Source organism: Lissotriton vulgaris, chromosome 1_1 (assembly GCF_964263255.1).
Source record: "Lissotriton vulgaris chromosome 1_1, aLisVul1.2, whole genome shotgun sequence".
Classification (NCBI taxonomy): Eukaryota; Metazoa; Chordata; class Amphibia; order Caudata; family Salamandridae; genus Lissotriton; species Lissotriton vulgaris.
In genome coordinates, this window is record NC_141685.1 from 1,133,556,223 (window position 1) to 1,133,578,924 (window position 22,702).

Genomic DNA, 22,702 nt, shown 5'->3' on the forward strand with positions numbered 1-22,702 from the left:
AAATGGGGAAACCGTGCGGTTCTGATGTAGAGTAAAAACACAACTGCATATTATTCCTCAGTCTAATCTTCAAAACTCTCATAAGAACCTAAACCTCCATGGCGCGGTAACAGTAATCGCCAAAACCTGTTTTACCTCCTGATATTACCAGTACAGTTGGAAAAACTCTTTTCTTTCAATCACATTTTCTGCAGCAGCATTTTATTAATACTGAACAAGGAAATATGCAACATAAATTGTTGTCTCCTTCCTTGACATCGACAATACCTCCCATCGCCACCACACTTCGGTACTACTATCCAACTGCTTATTCATTAAAACCTATGGCGGTCTTAGACACTTCCTTTCATAATTTAACTACACTCTCCACCACCCCTCACACTGTGGATCCTCAACTTCTCCTTGGCATGGGTCCTTTCTCTGCTGTAGAAGAACAAACAACCTCCTTTCTGCATATTTGGTATTACCCTCCTTCCAGATAATTAGTTACCTTCTTATTGTCTTTTTCTCCAGCAGAATCATCCCGGATTTGGAAACTGGGCAGATTAATGAAATCCTTCATCTCAAATGTCTCTCCTTTCCTCTTGCAGAGAAGTAATGCCTTATCCAGGAGAAAGGCATACCTGAAGACACCAAGAGACAGAGAGACCACATCTCAGAGGGGCGAGGCTATAAGAGAGGACATATTTTACAGGGGAACGTCTGCGAGTGGCGCCATATCTCCAAGCGGTGAGTCTAGGTGAAAGGCCCTATTTCAGAGGTGGAACGGTGAGACAGAGGCTATTTTTTAGAGGGTAGTGGTTAGGGGAGAGGTCACAACTTTTAGGGGTAGAGAGGCCATATCTCAGTAAGGGAAGGCTAGGACAGAGGCTGTATCTCAGAGCAACAATAGGAGAATGGAACTTTCTTATAGGGGGGAGGAAAGGTGAGAGGTCAAATACCAGAATGCTGAGAAAGAGGGGTTCCAGTAAACCAAGGAAAGTTATTCACAAATAAGATATAGTCAATTATAAAGACAACCAGGTCATTCTGCTAGCATTGTTTATTATTTACAATGTAGCTACGCCACTTATTCAGGCAACCATTGTAGACATTGCATTTATAATGATACGTACAGTGCCCTGAAAAAAAGGGGAGAGGGGAAGTGCAGAGTGAGTGTAGGAAAGGGTAAAGTGACATAAAAAACAAAGCCAAAAAGGCTACAATTAATTGAAAATTCTTATACTGATTTATATTCACAAAGAACAAAGTTATGTAATGATACTACGAAGTACCATGCTTCATGGGTGTACTTAATAACATGATTATGGGAATGAAGCTGAAAAACAAGAAAAAACAGTCGACGTTTCGACCTTTAGTATGAAGGCAGGCTGAGATTAATCCCTTGCATTGGGGTCTTCATCAGGACATAGGGCAGGGACACAGACCAGAGATGTTTGTTAAACTCGGTGAAGAGGGAACCGGTACTCCCACAAAGCAAGATAGAAGGGGCCAGGGCTGGAGAGCCACGCTCAATCATCAGATGCAACCGAGGATAAATAGCAGAATCCTTCTCGATCCGTACATCCCAGCACGAGACGTAGGACCGTGACACTGCTATTTATCCTCGGTTGCATCTGATGATTGAGCGTGGCTCTCCAGCCCTGGCCCCTTCTATCTTGCTTTGTGGGAGTACCGGTTCCCTCTTCACCGAGTTTAACAAACATCTCTGGTCTGTGTCCCTGCCCTATGTCCTGATGAAGACCCCAATGCAAGGGATCAATCTCAGCCTGCCTTCATACTAGGGGTCGAAACGTCGACTGTTTTTTCTTGTTTTTCAGCTTCATTCCCATAATCATGTTATTAAGTACACCCATGAAGCATGGTACTTCTTAGTATCATTACAGAACTTTGTTCTTTGTGAATATAAATCAGTATAAGAACTTTCAATTAATTGTAGCCTTTTTGGCTTTGTTTTTTATGTCACTTTACCCTTTCCTACACTCACTCTGCACTTTCCCTCTCCCCTTTTATTCAGGGCACTGTACGTATCACTATAAATGCAATGTCTACAATGGTTGCCCGAATAAGTGGCGTAGCTACATTGTAAATAATAAACAATGCTAGCAGAATGACCTGGTTGTCTTTATAATTGACTATATCTTATTTGTGAATAACTTTCCTTGGTTTACTGGGACCCCTCTTTCTCAGCAATCTATATACCCAGGACCCAGTGCCTACATTGGGTCAACCCCCCTTTTCACAATTTAGTCAAATACCAGAAGGTAGACGTTAAATGGGATCCCAAACCCACTAGGGGAAAGGCAAAAAGAGAGCCGTGTGTCAAAGTAGAGAGGCTAGGAGAGAGACTACACCTTAGATCGACAGCACTGAAGAGTGGCTGTACTTATCAGTGTAAATGAGAGAGTAGGTGGCATGGCGCAATTCAGAGGAGTAGAGTTAAAAGGGTAAGAGGGACGGCACATCACAGAGGCCTGAGAAAAATGGGCTGGGAGAGGGGACATGGAACGATAGGCTAGGGAAAACCCCAGCAAACAGTAACAGAAAAATGACAGGGAGAACAGTCACATTTAAAGGGTACAGTCAGGGCACAGGAAAGAGGATAAGCCTCTCAGATTGCTGAGATGATAGGTCGACATTTTAGAAAAGTGTGAAGATAATAGCAAGGTCACATGATAGAGATTTGAAGATGAAATGATGTAAAAGAGGCAAAATGTCACAGGAGTGGGAAAGAGAGGGTATGACAGAGGCCACCTCTCAATTGGGTGAGAGAGTAGGAGAGATGTTTTCCCCCAGCCCCTCAAGTGATAATGTTTCACCCACACTGGCCCTCTGCAGCCATTAAAGCCCCAATTCAGACCAAGTGGTGACTAGGTACTGATTCCTAGTGTTATTCACTCTGAAGAATCGGTGCCCCCCTCGATGGCCCGGTGCAGCCTATACTGGTCCTTCATTCTAGCCTGGGCCCACTTCCTCCACAGGGCCTCACCGGTCCATTTTTGATCGCTTCTCCACACTGGTGATCTTTAGTTCCCCATCGGTTTTCGGTCTACCGTAGTGTGCCAACGATTCATTCTACAAGAAAAGGAACCAGATTACAATGTGTCTCTGAGAGCAGGGCAGAGCTTGGGTGAGACTTGCGACTCGAGGGATAGAGGTGATTGGCCAATGTCAACAGAGTTTCCGGAAGACCTGGCTGACAATGGTTAGGTACTTGAAGTGCAGAAGCGTATCAAAGGTCACACACTGAGTCAGCAGCTGAGCTGTGCAAAACTGAGGGATATGTACTCATTCAAGCTCTGAAAAGGTCCGCAGTTGAACTTCACAACAAACACCCATCACTACCGCAAAGATTAGCAAATCAGTCTTGGGCCCAGCCCTGCACCTACCAGGTTTTCTATGGAGAGCTGAAAGTTGGTGATCTGCCGCAGTGTTTCGTTATCTCGCTTCACTTCGTTCACGCATTGTGCTAAATCCTAGGAGGCAAAAACATTTTTAAATGGTTCCTTCCAAGTGAGCAAAGCACCAGAGTAAGGGTAGCTCAAGCAACCTTCAATGAGCACAGATTAAAGCCACCAACACTCAGTAAGGTCCACCACTCAATAGCAACTGTCTTCAGGATTGAGCTTATACATTCTAAATGACATGTTGGCATGCTTATGACAATGGCACTCAAAAAACAATAAAGAAATAAAAGAAAGATCACAAAAAATGTGTAGAAAGGTCAAGATAGTATCAGAATAGGATGAGGAACACAAACACAGAAATATATTTTGTTCATATAGAATTTTGAAAAATGAAATATTTATATATGCCCTTGGCCTGGCTGAAGGAGTATGTTCCTTCTTCACACTTCAGAGGACTGGCATGAAGAAAGGAGCAGTTCTTTATTCCCATCATAAGACTTGAAAATGGCATTTCCAAGCTGCTTTGTACTATGTGTTACCATTGATGTCATAAAACCTGCCACATTCACACATTTGTCAGGAATGGCAGGGCAAAAATGCCCACATAATCTTTTCATCCGAGTAAACTACTTTATCCTAAATTGACTGCTTTAGTCACATGTTAAAATGACATGTTAAAGTGATCAAAACAATGAAGGCAGCTTTTGAGGCGCGAACCTGTGTCTTGTTAACAGCTTTCAGAACGTTGTCACTTAATAAATAAATTGCTGCTTGTATGTAAAAAAAAATGATTTTGTGTGCTGTCCCTCACTCTTAACACCCTAAACCATTACTGGTTTAAACAAAATATAAGTGCATTTTTTGTTCTCAACGACAGGATTTAACAAAGGCAAATTGCCATTTGTTTTTAACAATTTTTTGACTTCTAGTGAGTTCTAAACTTATTCAGGACCTTATGTACAAAGCACTTTTGCAGTTGCAGCCCCTGAGATTTGAAAAAACACAGGGTTGGCATCATTTCCAGGGTCCATATTTCTTTGAGGGATAGGTATAACATCTTCGCTCCCTCATATGTTTCCTCTAAACATCACTTAACACCTAAATTCGGTATCATTTTAAGAACAAACCTTCTAATTTGGGTTTATTTACTATAGAATGAGTTGTAGACCTGGCCAGTCTATTATTAAGCAAAGCGCTTAAGTAAGCGGATCTAACACTTTTAACAATTGCTTTACTGGGCAGTCCAGATAATGACAGTCATCTATATTATGCCTGTAATAACCAGCACAAATACCTTACTATTAATTTTAATCCTAGCTAGAGCCCATCGACTCGAATTATTGGATCTAGTCTGTATTATTTCTATATCCAGGTTTTGTTTTATCATTATTACAACCTCTTTTGTTACACTGGGTTGTTCAACGCATACAATCTGCTGTATCCATCTTTTACCCCTAAATAAAGCTTTGCATTCTCTTGCTGGTAAAATGCGGTTTCTGCAATATTGCTATCTGTGCATAGCATATTCTAATACCAATGCTTGTTTTCTTTTGATTGTCAAGCCATTTACACTTCATGATAAAAAGGATGGCGTTACATATTCGCCATCATTTAACTGTAACATTTACCCTTGATCTCTTGTTTCTGAAAGCTGGTGCATGAGAATTCATGCTTTTTATTGATTTTATATGTACTCCTCCTTTCCCTGGTAAACTTCCCTACTGAAGGCACAAACTCAGTGCCAGTTTAGTCGCTGCTCATCCTTCACCCAAAATACCAGAAAGAGGAAATGGTACACAGCTAAAGTAGGTGAAAAAAGGAAGTCATCCATATGAGTGTACATGGCTGCTAATTCTATCCTTGCCTCAGCCATGTATGCTTTACTTCTTTTTATTTCACTTTTTAGGAGACTGACCACCTCTGCAGTTCGAAAATTGTGCATTTTGTTTTGAAATATTACTCTTAAGATTGCAAGAAACATTATCTACATCTTTGCCCAAAGTTGCTGATGGTCTTACATTACCTTACACAGTTTCTACTGTTTCTCTTTCAGAGGCCCGGCAAGTATCTGAACGCATCCAAAGCACACGGGCTCTCACCTCTAATGATTTCTCCCTCAATGTTATTCCCAATATTTGCTCTTTAACTGAGTAGGTAGGCAAAATTTACCAATATTTCCTAGGGCTTTGCCTGTAAGAATGTATTCTAAAAGAGTCTCTAAATTCCTTTGTCACGGTTTACTTTTGAATAGCTGTTAAAAACTACTCCATTGACAAAGGCATTTACAAAATGTTTTAAGCTATTACCTTCTAGATTGTCCGGTATTTTTAATAATATGAGGTTATTTCTTGTACATGGATATTTAATCCTCTCTTGGTTTCCAGAATTGAAATTTCTTGTGTCTTAAGTCTAAATATATCCTGGGTATTTTTTCCAAAATATAATTTTGTTTCCGGCATAGCTTTTCCAAGTAAGGAAGATCTGTTTTCTAATTCGTCTGCTTTCCTCTCTAATTCGTCTGCTTTCCTCTAAAGAAAATGAACAGGCTTCCTGTATCCCCCTCTGATATTCTTCAACTGGTAGCTCTCAGGAGCTACCAGGTAGTCAGACCCACTACCAGATTTATGCGTCTGAGTATAACTTGAAATGTTATCTATCTGCCCCTCACCAGCGTCCTCTGATAACTTATGCTCATCTTGAGGCCGCGTAAAACACTGGGAGGCAGTTTCCATACCTTTACCCATTAATGGTGTCTCCCTCACTTCCTCCATTGTTTCCTTTTCTTTTCAACAACCCAGAAAGATGATCTAAGTGATGGGATAGTTTACTGGGCATCTCCAACCTTTTACAGGCTTGCTATTTCCCCAGACTCTTACTGTACAACTGTTGTTGCCAGTGTTTGTCCCAGTAGCTTGTAACTGGGTTGGATACTGCTGTTGGTTTCATTACAGATTAAGCTATGCAGCGTTTAAGCTAGACCTTTGCGCCCTTTTTGACCTCCTGCCACCAACTGCTAGTTAACCATCAATATTCCATGCCGCACTCACTCATTATTTATTAGGCCTCATTCAATGTTTAGGGGTATTTGCCGTTTTTAGAGGAGGTTTGGGAACAATGCTATGATTCGGTCACCTGGTTGTGACTTCATGTTCCTGCCCCTTCTTTCTATGCAGTGATAATTGACCATCAGGGGGGGGGGCTAATTAATTTCCGTTTATGATATTCCACTACTCTGAGCACCCCCTCCTTCGGTTCAGACAAAGGTGGGAGGCAGGCGATCATCAATGAATACGGTAAATACAAGTACACAGAGCCCTGTGGTGCTGGTGGCACTGACTGCCAACTATACCCTCCACATGCCCAGTCCTGTCAAGTACTGACCCAACAGAGCTGAAAGGCTGCCTTCGCCTACGCTAGGTACTAGGGCACGCGCTGGCGCCTCTGACACCTGTGTGCCCTGCGCCTGGCCGCAGCAGACTTCGCTTGGCAGCAGGCTCAGTGTGTAACCGTGAAAGATCCGACGCCACTGCTCTCAGTGCTACAATGTTACATTATATCTGCCCTGCTGCTTGGAGACCCGGGCGGGGCCTGACCGCTGCAGTTAACGTTAATGTGGCAACTTGCCCTGGCGCCATGTGGGGACGAGACGTCACGTCCTGCTGAGGGTGCGCGCCAGGAGTTACTTTTAATAAAAGTATGGAGGTGGAGGTCGGCTGCTCAATGGTTAGTGCCACTTGCGGCGCCGGAATCATGGGCTCAGCTGCCTTGCAACGCCGCTGATCGCACTGGCTGCTCCACGGCCGGGCCGCCCACGCTGTGGGGCAGAATAATTATGGCTGCAGTGCCAGCGAAAACTTATTTCTGAGCCAGGAGCTTGTCCGGGCCGAGAGTGCTGCGGATAGGCTGCCCTGCAGTGTGTGATCCCCCGAGAGAGACCCGACCCCTTTGGCCTTCTTCTGCATTTCAGAGGTACTGTTATGGCAACATAATTAATTTATAATTATGGCAGAGCTCACGGCTGCTCGCATGCCGGTGGTGGCCGCAACTGAACCCAACCGTACCACGCAATGGCAGGTGTGAACGCAGTTGATGTTCAGGGAAGAATCAAGATTGCGAGGGGATACAAACAAACTGGTCGGCACATAGCTGCCAAGGTTTCAGATTGCTCTGTGTGACATTTTCACAATTTGAGTGTAATTATGAGTGACATTTTAACTACGATAAATGTCACTTTCATTTGATCAAAATCAAGCAATGAAGACTACGGAAACTTATAAATATCAGAAATGACACCCATTTGAGCAAAGAGAAACTCTAAGAAGATCTTAAAACTGGTGCCAAGTGCCAGAAATGGAAGGGCACTTAGGTGTGAATGTGACGGGTGCTCTGCTTCTAATCGTCTGGCATCACACTGCCCCTGACGACCTCCAGACAGTGGGTTCTGGGGAACTCTGTCCGCCCTATCATGACTCTCTATAACTGCCATGTTTTCAGTTTGATTATGTTCGGTATTTCCCTGATAACAGTATATGTAGGAGTGACATTCTAAGGCCAAATCATTGGCACTTTAAGTGACCAATATCTAGGACTGTGTAAATTACAATCAATGACTTGCATAGTTAAAGTGCTTTCTCAGTCGCAGAAGCAGGTGATGTCATAGCATTATAAATAGGAATGTTCTCTATGCCCTTCTGCGCCAAGCAGGATTCAATTATTTGTCTCCTTAAAAACAGACAGACATCTGCAGGAAGACTGAATTAACCAAGTGAGATTTCATGATGTAAGAGTGTATTTCTCACAGATTACTTGAACTTGCATTTATCTTTCAATTAAGGTGCGTGCTTTAGATATGTGAAGGTGAAACACGAACGAAAATACATACAGAATAATGTCCTTTTTAACCACTCCTATGGCCCACGCTCTGACACTGCCCCCATTGCTGCTTGACTCACCTGTGCATACCAGAAATGACCGACAGGGAAGGCTGAGGCTGAGTCACAGTAGATAAAATCGTGTGCTGCAGTGCACCGAGAGGCATAGTTTGTGTGCTGCCCTTGAGTGTCATGCTACACTGCAAGCTGTTTTCTAGTGTTGGTGCCAGGCTCCAGTGAACTCACGGTAACTGCAGTGGCCGCTGCTTGAAAGATGATTTGAATCAGCAGAAGGCAAACTTTCTCTCCCAAGCGTGCCGCCCCTGGCAAGGGAATGGACTACAAAGAGCTAGGGTGACCAACTGGCATTGGTGCAAATTCAGGACGGTGAGTGTAAAAATTCAGGACAAAGGGTCAAAATTCAGGACACAAATTCAGGACAAAAGGTCAAAATTCAGGACAAAACTTCAGGACAATAGGTACGTTTTACAAACACATCAGAGGTCGCGCAATAGTATATAAGTAAGCCCAGCCATTTCCAAACATATTCAACCATTTGCAAACCTATCCATCATGTATCCTTCCATCTATCATTTCACTCATCCATCCCTTCATCCATCCCCTCATCCATCCCCTCATCCATCCTTTCACTCATCCTCCATTATCCATCCATCCATCCACCCTTTCACCCTATCCATCTGTACACTTATCTATCAACTCTTCATCCCATCCATCCATTCACTCATCCATTCAGCCATTTACCCTTTCACAATCCAGCCATCCTTTCACTTACTAATCCTTCCACCCATCCACTCTTTTAGTCATCCATCCATCCTCCCTTTCCCTCTCCATCGACCCTTTCACTTAGCTTTCCTTCCACCCACCCATCCACCCACCCATCCATCCATCCATCTACTCACCCACTCATGAATCCATCCATTGCCCCTATCCCTCATCCATCTATCATTTCACTCCTTCACACATCTATTCATCCTTTTGTCCATCTACCCTCCCTTTCACTCACTCATCCATCCTTACACCCACCCTTTCACTCATATCTCCATTCATTCACCCTTGCACTTATCAATCCATCAATCCATCCATCATTTCACTCATCCACCTACCCCCCATCATCCACCCACCCACCATCCACCCACCCACTCATCCATCATTTCACCCACCCACCATCCAATCCACTGATCCATCCTTTCACCCACCCACCATCCACCCACCCACTCATCCATCCATCCTTTCACCCACCCACTCATCATCCATCCATCCATCCTTTCACCCACCCACTCATCATCCATCCTTTCACCCACCCACTTATCCATCCATCCTTTCAGCCACTCTCCATCCATCCATCCTTTCACCCACCCATCATCCATCCATCCATCTGTCCTTCCCCTCATCATCCATCCATCCCCTCATCATCCATCCATCCTTCCCCTCATCATCCATCCATCCTTTTCCCTCATCATCCATCCATCCTTTTCCCTCATCATCCATCCATCCTTCCCCTCATCATCCATCCATCCTTTTCCCTCACCATCTATCCATTCATCCATCTGTCCTTCCCCTCATCATCCATCCATCCTTCCCCCTCATCATCCATCCATCCTTTCACCCCCCTCATCATCCATCCATTCCCTCATCATCCATCCATCCATCCTTTCACCCACCCCCTCATCATCCATCCATCCATCCTTCCCCTCATCATCCATCCTTTCACCCACCCCCTCATCATCCATCAATCCATCCATCCATCCTTCCCCTCATCATCCATCCATCCTTCCCCTCACCCATCCATCCATCCCATCCATTTATCCTGCCCTTCATCCATCCATCCTTCCCCACCATCCATCCATCCTTCCCCTCCATCCATCCATCCTTTCATCCATCCTTCCCCTCACCCATCCATCCATCCATCTCCTGATCCATCCATCCTTCCCCTCCATCCATCCACTCCATCCATCCATCCATCCATCCATCCATCCATCCATCCATCCATCCATCCATCCTTCCCCTCATCCATTTATCCTTCCCCTCCATCCATCATCCTTCCCCTCATCCATCTTTCCCCTCATAATTCATCCAGCTACCCTTCCACCCATACATCCAGCTATTTATATTTTCTCTCCATCCTTCCCTTCACTCATCAATCCATCTATCCCCTCTCATTAGCAATTTATTCAATCTTTCATTCATCCATTCACACTTTCACTAATTCATCCAGCCATTCACACATCCCTTCACTTACTTACTCTCCCACCTTTCCATATTAATTGTGAGCTGAGCCCTTTTGAGGAGAGGCCCATCAAGAACTTCACCCTCGCTGCAGGGGCCGTTCCAGGACTGGGACAGAAGCCACCCAGGGCGGAGACAGGATCCACCACAGGAGGGGGACGGGAGCCACCACAGGCGGCGATGGGGGGGGACAGGAGCCACCACATGGGGGACAAGAGCCACCACAGGTGGGGGTGGACTGGAGCCACCACATGGGGGGACAAGAGCCACCACAGGGGGGACAAGAGCCACCACAGGGGGGGACAAGAGCCTCCACAGGGGGGGACAAGAGCCATCACAGGCGGGGGGTGGACTGGAGCCACAACAGGTGGGGAGGGTGGGGGGGGGGGGACGGGAGCCACCACAGGCGGGGAGGGTGGGGGGGCGGACAGGAGCCACCACAGGCGGGGAGGGTGGGGGGGGGACAGGAGTCACCACAGGCGGGGGTGGGGGGACAGGAGCCATCACAGGCGGGGGGGGGGGGACTGGAGCCACAACATGGGGGACAGGAGAAGGAGTCATCACAGGAGAGGTAACGTGATCCACCAGGGTGGGCACAGGGATGGGCATGCAGTATTCTAGTATCATCTTGGGCTTCACGCCCCCTCCTGCACAAGACAAAGACAGGCTCTCTGTCCAAAATGCCACCCCCCACTGTGATATACAGTACTTACAGGAGATACTCTAAGAGAACTGATTGAACTGATTGTCCTCCATACTTTGTTAATCAGTGTGGGTGCGATTGTGCCATTTCTTTATTGTATTACATTGTGCATGTTTGAAGAACCAGGTTTGCTTACAAATTAGTGACAGTAATTAAGCTCTGTGAAGACAAGCAGGTGCTACCTCGGTGTGATCAGGGGTGTAATCTGGCCGAGTCTAGGATGTTTGGGGCCCTGGGTAGAAATGGAATGTTTGAGCCCCCCTCTAAATAGCAGATACAAGACGCATTCAGGGCTGTTTGCATGTGAATGGATGCCCCCTGCTCCTGAACCGGCACCCCCTCCCTCTGTCACCTTCAAGCACCTCTTTACAGCTCATCAAGGGCTGGAGGTGTGAGGGTAGCCATCCCGCTGTGCCTCTACAGTGCTGCTGGGGGTCTGAGCTTTCATACAGCATCGGAGTCAAGAAGGGAGGTGGGGGCAAGCTGTGCCCGGTTAAAATTACGGACAAATGGCGTCCGTTAAAGAATCCTTCACGGACAACGGACAGACGGACGAAATTACGGACTGTCCGTGAAATTTACGGACGGTTGGTCACCCTACAAAGAGCCCACACGTGAATGGAGGCAGGAGGGCAGATGAGGCCTAACATACTCCTGCCCTCCTCATACACGATGGTGGTGCTGGGGGCGGTTAGGGCGGGCTGTGGCTATGACTGGCACAAGGCAATTGGCGGGCCCGCTGTGGCTGAAATCTTGTGCGTGAACATTTGCCGACCAGTTTGTTTGTATCCCCTTGCAATCTTGATTCTGGCGGACAGAGTTCCCCAGAACCCACTGGCTGGAGGTCGTCAGGGGCAGTGTGATGCCAGACGATTAGAAGCAGAGCACCTCTCACATTCACACCTAAGTGCCCTTCCATTTCTGGCACTTGGCACCAGTTTTAAGATCTTCTTAGAGTTTCTCTTTGTTCAACGGGTGTAATTTCTGATATTTATAAGTTTCCGTAGTCTTCATTGCTTGATTTTGATCAAATGAAAGTGTCACTCATCGTGGTTAAAATGTCACTCATAATTACACTCAAATTGTGAAAATGTCACACAGAGCAATCTGAAACCTTGGCAGCTATGCATGCCCTCTCAGGCGGAGCCACTGACTTGCCTCACGGTGCAGAAGCAGATACTGTGCCTGCCTCCCAATCCCATCCAGTCAAGGGGCCTGTCTTTCAAGCCTCGACTTCCGTAATCCACCCCTTTCTGAGGCAACTTCAGATTCTCTAGATGTTGTCTGGAGGTAAGCACTTCTATCGACTGCTAGAGTGGGCATCTCAGAGTTCTAGCGGAGCTCCCGTCCGGATTGATAACAGCCCGGCATGTTCCCCTCTGCCTTCCATAGAAGTGTGACCTTTAGGATATGTAGGCAATGTTTCACACTCACCTATTAACATCTCTGATCATGCTGCATTGAATTTAAAATTAACAAGCATTGGAAATGCAATAGGTCTCGCCTTTAAGTTAAAGCCATTTGCATTGCTAATGGTATTGTGTTATAGCTATGTATTATTTAGTGTATGCATGTGATATGTTGTGGTTGTATGCTGTTAGAAATGTATTTGTTACCTGTGTAGTAGGTTAAATCATAGAGTTAGGAGCACAGGAACGAGAAAGCAGCATGGATTGGGGGAGGGCAAGGGCATCATGGAGGGGGCAGGGGAGAAGTGCACAGGTGACAGCAGCACAAACAGGAAGAGAAGCACAATATAGGGGGGATAGCTGAAAAACACACACATTTACTGCGCACATCCGAAAGTAATGCAAAGTTCTGTGAACGCACGGAATTCAGCTTCAGAAATGTTCCAGATGTGCCGCATTCTGTGTCAACCTTTTTAGCAGTCATAACGTATCTCCATAAATTATTGTCCCCGAAACAAAAGGAACACACGTAACAGAAACAGATACATCAATGCTAATTGCATACACCATACACTGCTCTTATTAACAGGAAGCATCAAGCCAGCTGGGTTCTGCTTTTCCAATATTTAATGATGTAAGGCCCAGATGAGAAAGGTTTTGCAGTAAAGTCAAATTTATCTGTACATTGCTTCGGGGGTCGCTTAGTTAGTTGTAGTCCAGAAATAACTGGAAGCACAGAACCTTCCCATTGGCATCACCCCATAACCCCATCCCCACTGCAAAATCCAAGCTACTTATTACTGTAAATTACCATGAAACAACTGGGCCCTCATAAGTTTGCTTACGCCTGCTCAAGCTAGCGTGATTTCAGTCATTTCAAGTTACTCTTGTTCTGCAAAAATCCTGAAATTACGCTATTATGCCATGTTGCTTAGTTACACACTGTTCGTGGTAGACAACAGAACATGAGCAGCTGGTGTATGTGGTGCTTGTCTTTTTTTGCACTTTTTTTGTCACACAGTGTGTCTTCACCTTCTAAATGGATGTGAGGACACATATCATGCTAACGTATAGTGCCAAATTGCTGTTTTCATATGTTGCATAATTTTGTGTAATTATTCCAAAATTTTGTTTAATTACGCAAAGGGAAATTACGCAGATTTCATACATCCCTAGACACAACCATATGCCACAAGACCACATACCATTAAAAGGCTAATTTCCATTGAAATCATTTATCCAAAGAAAGAAACTTTCTAGAAGAATAGAGTGTTACAGAATGACCATGTTTCCCGGAAAGAAGAAAAGATACAAAAGAACCAAGGGGTCTATTACGATGGTGGGCGGAATTTGTTGGCAAAAGGGACCGCCGCCATAGGTCCGGCAGTCCCGCCATACAAATTAGGATGCGCCCGCCAGTGTGACAATGCGGCGGGCGGTGCTGTAAGCAGCACCAGCCTCAATGTAAAAAAATGCATGTTGTGTATTTGCATGCACAACGTGACAGGCACCGCCCATGTGCACCACCCCCACACCCCTGGGGGCCCGCAACGGGCCCCTAAAAGGAAAGACGCATGCCTTTCCATGGAAGCAATGCCACCATGGAAAGGCTGATCTCCGCCATCAACATAATATGGATGGCGGTGTCTTGCAGACACCGCCACCATGTTATGCCCCTTTTCCGACCGGTCGACGAGTCGACCGGCGGAAATGCAGCGGACGGTCTTCCGTCCGCCCTGGACCCCCCAGCCATACTAATATGACAGGGGATCAATCAGGCATAGATGGCGGGTGGCTACCGCCGGCCCGCCGGGGGAGATATGCCCGCCATCATAATAGACGCCTTAGTTATAGAAGAGTTTAGTGACGAAAAAAGCAGCATTTTAAAACGAACCCTAATCTCATTTCTACACCTTCTGACACCTTCCCTACCCAACAACTTCTCTAAAACCTCTAATTTAACTTTCATCTTTCTAACCATCCTCTTCTTTATCCTTCACCACAATCTCAAATTCTCACCAATGCTCGCTTTCCTACTCATACAATTCCTCAGTACCACTTCCCCACGCTCACCTCCACTGTCCCTCTGCAAACCCACTCTCATCATTCCGGACTCTCATTCCTATATTCCCCACTCTTGCCTCCTCCATCACAACTGTCCCTCCCTCACCACACACTCACTCTCAACCCTGCTTGGATCCACTTCCAAATATATATCATTCTCTCCAGCTCCACCCATTTCCACCCCTCTCTACTGGAAGTAACACTTACTCTCATGGCATCCAGGGCCAGCTTCAGATTTTCTTTCTCGCAGGCATCTGTGGTGAATTTCACCAGCTCCTAGCAACAGAGGTGGTAAGATGTCAGTAAAAGAACACATTTGAGAGGATGCTAGAAAGAGAACAAAGGACCATGTGTGCAAAACATGTTTTACGACTGCAAATGTTATGATTTGGAGTTTGTGACAACAAAAATTATTTTTCTATTTTACAAATCCAATTTTAGGGGGCAATAAACATTTACCAACTGCTGAATTTGGATTCTGACCTGATGACAAATTAATATGTTGAGGAGGAATGTTGTAGACATCTCTTCCAAATAGAGATTCGGTAGGCAATATATCAAGGTTTTGCAACCGTAATCTGGGCACAGAACACTAAAAGTTAGTGACTGCTGAGTGCTAATCGTCACTGATGCATATACACACGAACATGGCGCTAGAGTTTCCCTTTTCATCTCTTTCCCCCTGATGATTTTAAACAACAAAGATAAGACGAAATTGATTTTGTTAAATGATTTGAACCAGCTATTGCTCTCTAGTGATGAAATAACACTGAATTGATACCCTTTTTCCCAATATCCAGCTATTGTGGATTTCGCAGTGTTACCAACTGTGTTGTTCAGAGGGGGCTATTGCTTCATGTACATATTTTATTGAGAATGTTTTGATCCTTTATATTGTAGGACGTATGTGTATGTGTGGGTATGCACTGGTCTGTATGAACGATAGTGTGTTTGCTGTGTTGGTTGCGCCTAGGTTACTTCCTGCTTATCATGTATTAACCGACAGATATTTTCATTTTCTGTGATATATTGAATACATTTGGTAATTTTATATCTGACAATTTGGCGTCTTAGATTGTGGAAGGTCAGTGTCATGTACGTGTGTATATGCACAAGTGACGATTAGCACTAATTACATGTATTGAGGCAGATTAATCTCCTTTTGATTGCTTTTCCCAGTTTTCCCCTGTTCCCCCTGCCTATGCATCATATCAGGAGCCCTCTTCTGTGTGAGTGGATGTGATAGGTCCCAGACAGACCAAAGGGTGTGGAAGCTGTTAAAGCAGCAAAGGCAAGTCAGTGATAAGACATCAAGAAGAAAGGATGTCAGTGATGGCACAGAAATGTGAGTCAGTGAGTGTAGGACTGGGACGGTAGCAGTGGTGGCAGAAGGACAAGGGATTGTAAATGATGGCACAAGAATAGGAGGCTCCTGTGACATCAAAGGGGCGGTACAGAAGGCCCCAAGGGACATATCGGTGGGTGGGGGGTGGGGTGGGGGGGGGGGGTAAGTGAGGGCACACAGATGGCAGTGTGTCAGTAACATCTGCGGGTACGGTCTTAGCAAGTGCATGGAGATGGGAGTGTGTCAGTAGAAGCAGATGGATGGAAGGATCTCAGTGAAGACACATGGAAAGAAAATGTGAGTACAGCACAGGAGTGGGAGGGAAGAAATGCGTTACTTACCTGTAACTGCAGTTATCCAGTATGGGTGTCTTTCATAGATTCACATGCCTGAATCATTCCCCGTCCTCGAGACGGGAGTCTCCGGTACATAGAAAAGTAATGTCCTATAGACATATATAGAGCGAAGTAGGCCTAAGGGCCTCACCTTAGTAGCCTATATATGTCCTTTTGTAAAAAGGACCAAACTCTAGAAGAGAGCCAATTAGCTAACACCTCCCTCTAGAACCTTCCTGTCAGGAGCCTCAGTCTCTCAGATTTTCATATGCACCAAGCTAAGTAGGCGTAGCACTGATCGAGAGATAGGTGAGTCCTTCCAAGGGAGGCGGGAGGGTTGCATGTGAATCTATGAAAGACACCAATACTGGATAACTGCAGTTACAGGTAAGTAACGTATTTCTTATCCAGTATTATGGGTGTCTTTCATAGATTCACATGCCTGAATCAGAGTAGCAAGAAATACCTGGTGCACATTGCTGATGGAGCATCATACACAAGTCATTAGATAATACATATCATGCGACTATGAACCATCAATAGACATCAACCAGAAGCAGTAACAGAGAAATGTGCATACCAGAAAAGGATGGAGGAAGGCTCACCTCACTGGAATAGATGGCGTAGCACTGCTTGACCCACTGCTGCATCCTTCATCAGCTCTGTATCCAGGCAGTAGTGCCTGGTGAAGGTATGCGGCGACTTCCATGTTGCTGCCCTGCAGATGTCAATAACTGGCACTCCAGAAAATAGTGCCATAGAAGTCGACATGGCTCTGGTAGAGTGCGCCCTGATTTTAGAGTGCAATGGCAGTCCGGCTCTGTCGTGACAGAAGGCAATTGCCGAAGAAATTCATCTGGAGATGCTTTGTTTGGTAAGCGGTAGACCCTTCCTAGGCCTACTGAAGGCTATGAAAAGTTGGTTAGATTTTCTGAAATATTTGGTTTTATCAATGTAAAATTGTAGACATCTCTTAAGGTCCAATGAGTGAAGCGATCTCTCAGCTGCGGTGCTGGGATTTGGAAAGAATGATCTGAGAATCACAGGCTTATTTAAGTGGAAGTCCGACGGGACCTTAGGAATAAACCTAGGATTGGTCCTTAAAATTACTCTGTCATCCCTAAACTGCAGGAAGGGGTCTTGGATAGAAAGAGCCTGCAGTTCACTGAACCTCCTTGCTGATGTAAGCGCCAGGAGGAGAGCCGTCTTCCACTAAATGTATTTCAAGTCTGCCCTGTGAATGGGTTCAAAAGGGTGTTTCATCAGTTGGTTAAGAACCACATTTAGATGCCATGCTGGAGGGACCATCCGTGGTCGAAGAAAAGATCTATAGAGACCTTTAAGAAATTGCTTTATCAGCCTACTAGACCAGAGAGAGGGATCTTTAGGTGTCCTTTTAAAACGTACTTTTATAGAGGAGTGGGCCAGGCCCGACTGCGCCAGATGGAGCAAGTAGGGTAATATTTGTTCTGGAGAGGTGGCGAAGGGACGTAGACCTTTGTCCACACACCAGATGCAGAAGCGTTTCCACTTCAGGGAATAAGTCGTTAGTGCTGTCCGCTCGTGCCCTGGCTAGGATATCTTTGCAATCCTGGGGGATGTTCATCTTGCTGAATTCTCGGTACTCAGGAGCCAAGCCGATAACCTGAGAGATTTCAGATCCGGATGTTGAATCAGCTTGTTGCTCATCGTGAGTAGAGATGGATGCTGACATAGACGGATCGGCGGCTGCAGTGAGAGGCGCTGAAGGTCTGTGAACCAATGTTGCCTCGGCCAGAATGGGGCTATCAGAATTAAAGTGCAAGGCTCCGCCTTCATTTTTCTGAGGGCTCTGGTGATCATTGGAAATGGCGTAAAGGCGTACGCAAAGACGTTGCGCCATGCGATGGAAAATGCATTTCCGAGAGACCCTGGTTGGGGATGCCAACTTGCGAAGCTTTGGCATTTGGTGTGTTCCCTGGTCGCAAATAGGTCGATTTGCGGTGTTCCCCACCTTGAGAAGACTTGAGCGGTGGTCGCCATGTCTAGCTCCCATTCGTGTGATGAAGACCTCTGTCTGCTTAGGGCGTCTGCGATGACATTGTCCTTGCCTGGGACGTACTCCACCCTCAGCGATACGTTGTGGAGAATGAGTCAATTCCAGATCTTCTGCGATTCGCAAGAGAGTGTTAGCGAACGTGTCCATCCCTGTTTGTTCAGGTAGTGCATCGTCGTAGTGTTGTCGGTCCTGACTAGCACTAGGGAGTTCTTGATCCTTGGCAAGAAGGACTGCAAGGCTAGGAAGACTGCCCTCAGCTCCAGCAGGTTGATATGGAGCTGTGTCTCCTGTTCTGTCCATTTGCCACTGATCCGCAAATCCTGCAGGACTGCTCCCCAACCCTTTAGTGAGGCGTCCGTTGTAATGACATGGGGAGCTGCAGGAACACGGCAACCCTTGTGAGTGGTTCTTGAGCGACCTCCACCACTGCAATGCCTTGACGATCTGCCTCGTGATCTGTATGCGGTTGTCGAACGATCCCTTGCATTGCGTCCACTGCTTGGACAAAGCTTTTTGGAGCAGACGGATCCATAGCCGACAGTGCGGTATGAGCAGGATACACAAGGACATCATTCCCAAGAGGGATTTGAAGGTCTGGACTGTCAAAGTCTTTTTCGAAGCCACTGATGCGGCTAGAGAGACAAGCTTGCATTTCCTCTCCTGAGACGATAAAGCCTTCGCAGTTTTTGTATCTAGTGTTGCTTCGCGGAAGGTAATGACTCGAGAGGGATGTAAGGTGGATTTTTCTAGATTGAGTGTAAGACCCAAGGGCTTGAAGAGATTGAGACAGGCGTTGGAGGATTTGGTCGCGCCTGAGAAGGATGGTGCCTTCACCAGCCAGTCGTCCAAATACGAGAAGACTTGATGTCCATGTTGTCTGAGGAATGCTGCCACCGGGGAAAGACACTTGGTGAAAATCCGGGGTGCAGACTTGAGGCCAAAAGGGAGGACACAGAACTGATAGTGTGGCCCGCCACTGCAAATCTTAGGAATTTCTTGTGAGTCTTGTGGATTGGGACGAGAAAGTATGCGTCATGCAGGTCCAGAGATGTCATGAAATCTCCCTCCTCCAGTAGGCCCAAGATCTCTTGAATCATGACCATGCGGAACGATTATTTCTTTAAGAATGTGTTGAGCGCCCTGAGGTCTAGAATGGGCCTCCATTTCTTTTCCTTCTTTTGAAGGAGGAAGAAGCGGGAGTAAAATCCTCTCCCCTTCTGAGCTGACGGTACTCGCTCTATTGCCCCTTCTCGAAGCATGTTTGAGATTTCTTGAAGAAGCAATCGCAGGTTTTTGTGAGGCATAGGGCGAGGAGGGGTTGTTGGAGGGATAATTTCGAACTCTAGAGAATGTCCAAATTGAATTAACTGGAGGACCCACTGGTCCGTTGTTATTCTCCTCCAGTTGTTGAGGAAATGGGTCAGTTTTCCTCCAATTCTTAAAGAAGGAGATGAGGGATGGACTGGCTGAGTAATAGGTCATTGACGTCCACCCGCAGGCTTTCGTTGGGTCTTTCCTCTAAAGTTGGACTTCCCAAAAGAGGACTGCCTGGCCTGTTGTTGTTGGCGCGGTTGGTATTGTGACCTGCCCTGGCCATAGGAATAGGAGGATCTATTCTGATAATTGCCTCTGTAAGAGGATTGCCCTCTGCCCTTGATCCCTCGAAAGGACTGGTTTTTAAATTGCAGCGAGCCGAGTGGTCTCGCTGTATCCGTGTCCTTCTTTATTGTTTGTAGCGCTTCATCAATCTTTGCGCCAAACAGTTGTTGTCCATCGTATGGCATGTCCAGGACCTTAAACTGAACCTCCTGTCTGAATGAAGTAGACTTGAGCCATCCCTGCCTTCTCAATACAGCTGCTCCTGCTAGTTGCCTGAAACAAGTCATCGCAACATCCAGAGCACAGTCTATCAATTCCGAGGCCGACGACTGACCTTCTGGAAGCAGAGATTGAGCCTCCTCTTTCGTGTCGTCCGGTAGGTCAGATAAGTACGGAGCAATGTCTGCCCATAATTGTCCATTATATCTTCCTAGCAGCGCAATTGAATTTGCCGCCTTTATTGTCATTGCCGATGTGGTTGAGAATCGTTTACCGATATTGTCAAGCTTCCAGCCCTCCTTATCTGGCGGAGCTGTTAACGGAGAGGAGGTATTCCTGGAATTTTTCTGCGCCGCCTGTGTAACCACAGAGCCTGGTTTGGGGTGCCCTGTAAGACAGGCTGGCGCCGATGCTGGGGCCTTGTATTTCTTGTCCAGTCTTGGGACCAACGCTGAAACTGAGGCTGGCGTCTGCATCAGCTGTAGACCCTCTTTCCATATGTATTCAATGATGGGATTTGATCAAGTTGTCTTCCTAAGTGGCTCCTTAAAATCATAGAGGAAACAATCAGTTTCCTGAGACTCCATTGTTATGTGGAACCTCTTGGTCGCGCTCTCCATCAGATTGTGGAACCCTCCAATGTCCGCCAGCGGAGAACTTGCTGTTGCGGGCTCCGGGGACGCTGGCGAAGAAATTATGTAATCATCCCCGTCATCATGATTGGAAGGGTCATCTTGGATCTCCCCCTCTTCATGTGGTTCTTCCTCATCTTCAGATGATGGAGGTTCTAGTACTTGTTCCCTTTCCTGATGAAGCACTAACGGTGGTGGTCTGGGCCGTGGAGACGTAGCTGTTCTCGCCGCTGGAGGAACATGCCTATCCGCTGGAGTTGAGGACTCAGGGAATCGTTGTTTATAGTCCTGTATTAAAAACCCCAAATCAGACACAATAGACGCTGGTAAACATACCATGGGCGTAATTTGAGTCTGAACGTGTGCCTGAACATTATGCTCTTGTGTAATTTCAGCATCATTGTCATCCTCATCTGTACTTTGGCATTTGACCACTAGATGAGACGGACTGGTAGCCTGCGTGCTATCCTCCTCATCCGACTCCTCATCTTGCAGGAGACGAGCTGGAGGCAATCTTTGCACCGTACTTGGGGACCTTAACTCCGGAGTAATGTCCATTGAAGGGCTCGTCGACGACAGGAGTCTAGACGATTTGTAGTCTACGGAGCGTAGGTCTTGTGTCTGCCTCATCGACGGTGGAATCGCCGGTGACTGTTTCCATTGAGGCGTCGACGATGTAGCTGACGACGGTATGCCCTTAGCCGTCATTGCTTTCGTTGTCGATGTTGTGATGACGATACTCTTGTCGACGATGGCACTGTCGACAGTATCTTTCTCGCCGACGATTCCTTCGTCGACGGCACACTCGTCGACGATGATGATTTCGTCGACGGTACAGTCGTCGACAACGATGATTTCGTCGACGGCACGCTCGTCGACGATGAAGACTTTGTCAACGGTACAGACGTCGACGGCGCTGGTCTCGTCGTCGACACGGACGACGACGCTGTCGTTGATGATGACGATTTCTTGACAAAGGCTTACCCACCGTCGATGAAGGTGTAGTCATCGTCTATGATCAAAACGCAGATGATGCGGACGTCGTCGATACAGTCGTCGTCGACGTCGAGACATAGACGTGAGACCCAGTCTTCTGCGCAGATGAGGGCGTCGACGATGTCGTCGTCGACGATGGCGCAGGCTTTTTGAAGGTGTGAACCTCCTTCTCAGACGTTGATGGCTTGACCTCTGAAGACTTTTTTGCAGTCTTCTTTGGTGGAACATCTGTAGGGCTAGGAGAAGCCACCCGTGGCCTTTTCAAAGACAGCTGTGAGGATACCGAAGAGTACTCATCCTCCTCTGAAGATTCCAGATTGTCTCCGGTCTTGAGTCTGTTCAGCCAGAGTAAAAGACGTCCTTCTCTGTCTTTCAGCGTTTTTGTAGAAAAAGTTCTACAAATTTTGCAGTCTTTTGCTGAATGGTCCGGATACAGGCAATACAAGCATGTCTTGTGCTGGTCTTCAACATGTAACCTCTTTTTTCCGCAAGAAGTACATGCTCTGAAGAGACCCTTCTTCTTCTGAGGATCAGCCGTAATCAGTCTTGAAGTAAATAAATCCAAGTCTGTGAAGAAATAGGTAGAATAAGGAAACCTGAGGAGAACTCAGGTGGAGACTCCCTTAGCACAACGTGTGGTAGAAAATCTGAGCGGCTGAGGCTCCTGAAAGGAAGGTTCTATAGGGAGGTGTTAGCCGATTGGCTCTCTTCTAGAGTTTTGTCCTTTTTACAAAAGGACATAGATAGTCTACTAAGGTGAGGCCCTGAGGCCTACTTCTCTCTATATATGTCTATCGGACATTACTTTTCTATGTACCGGAGACTCCCATCTCGACG

At 46.3% G+C, this 22,702-nt stretch overlaps 1 protein-coding gene across 2 annotated transcripts in view; it reads right to left on the reverse strand.

The window, feature by feature from the left end:
• Positions 1–22,702, reverse strand: part of VAV1 (vav guanine nucleotide exchange factor 1) — a 606,828-nt gene that overhangs the window by 161,732 nt on the left and 422,394 nt on the right. For both annotated transcript variants that reach the window (XM_086963789.1, XM_086963790.1), the window contains exons 11-14: positions 14,909–14,977; positions 3,390–3,476; positions 2,990–3,075; positions 491–623 (exon numbers count right to left, since the gene is read on the reverse strand). In XM_086963789.1, the coding sequence (XP_086819915.1) occupies positions 491–623; positions 2,990–3,075; positions 3,390–3,476; positions 14,909–14,977 (375 nt within the window). The remainder of the gene's footprint in view (positions 1–490; positions 624–2,989; positions 3,076–3,389; positions 3,477–14,908; positions 14,978–22,702) is intronic.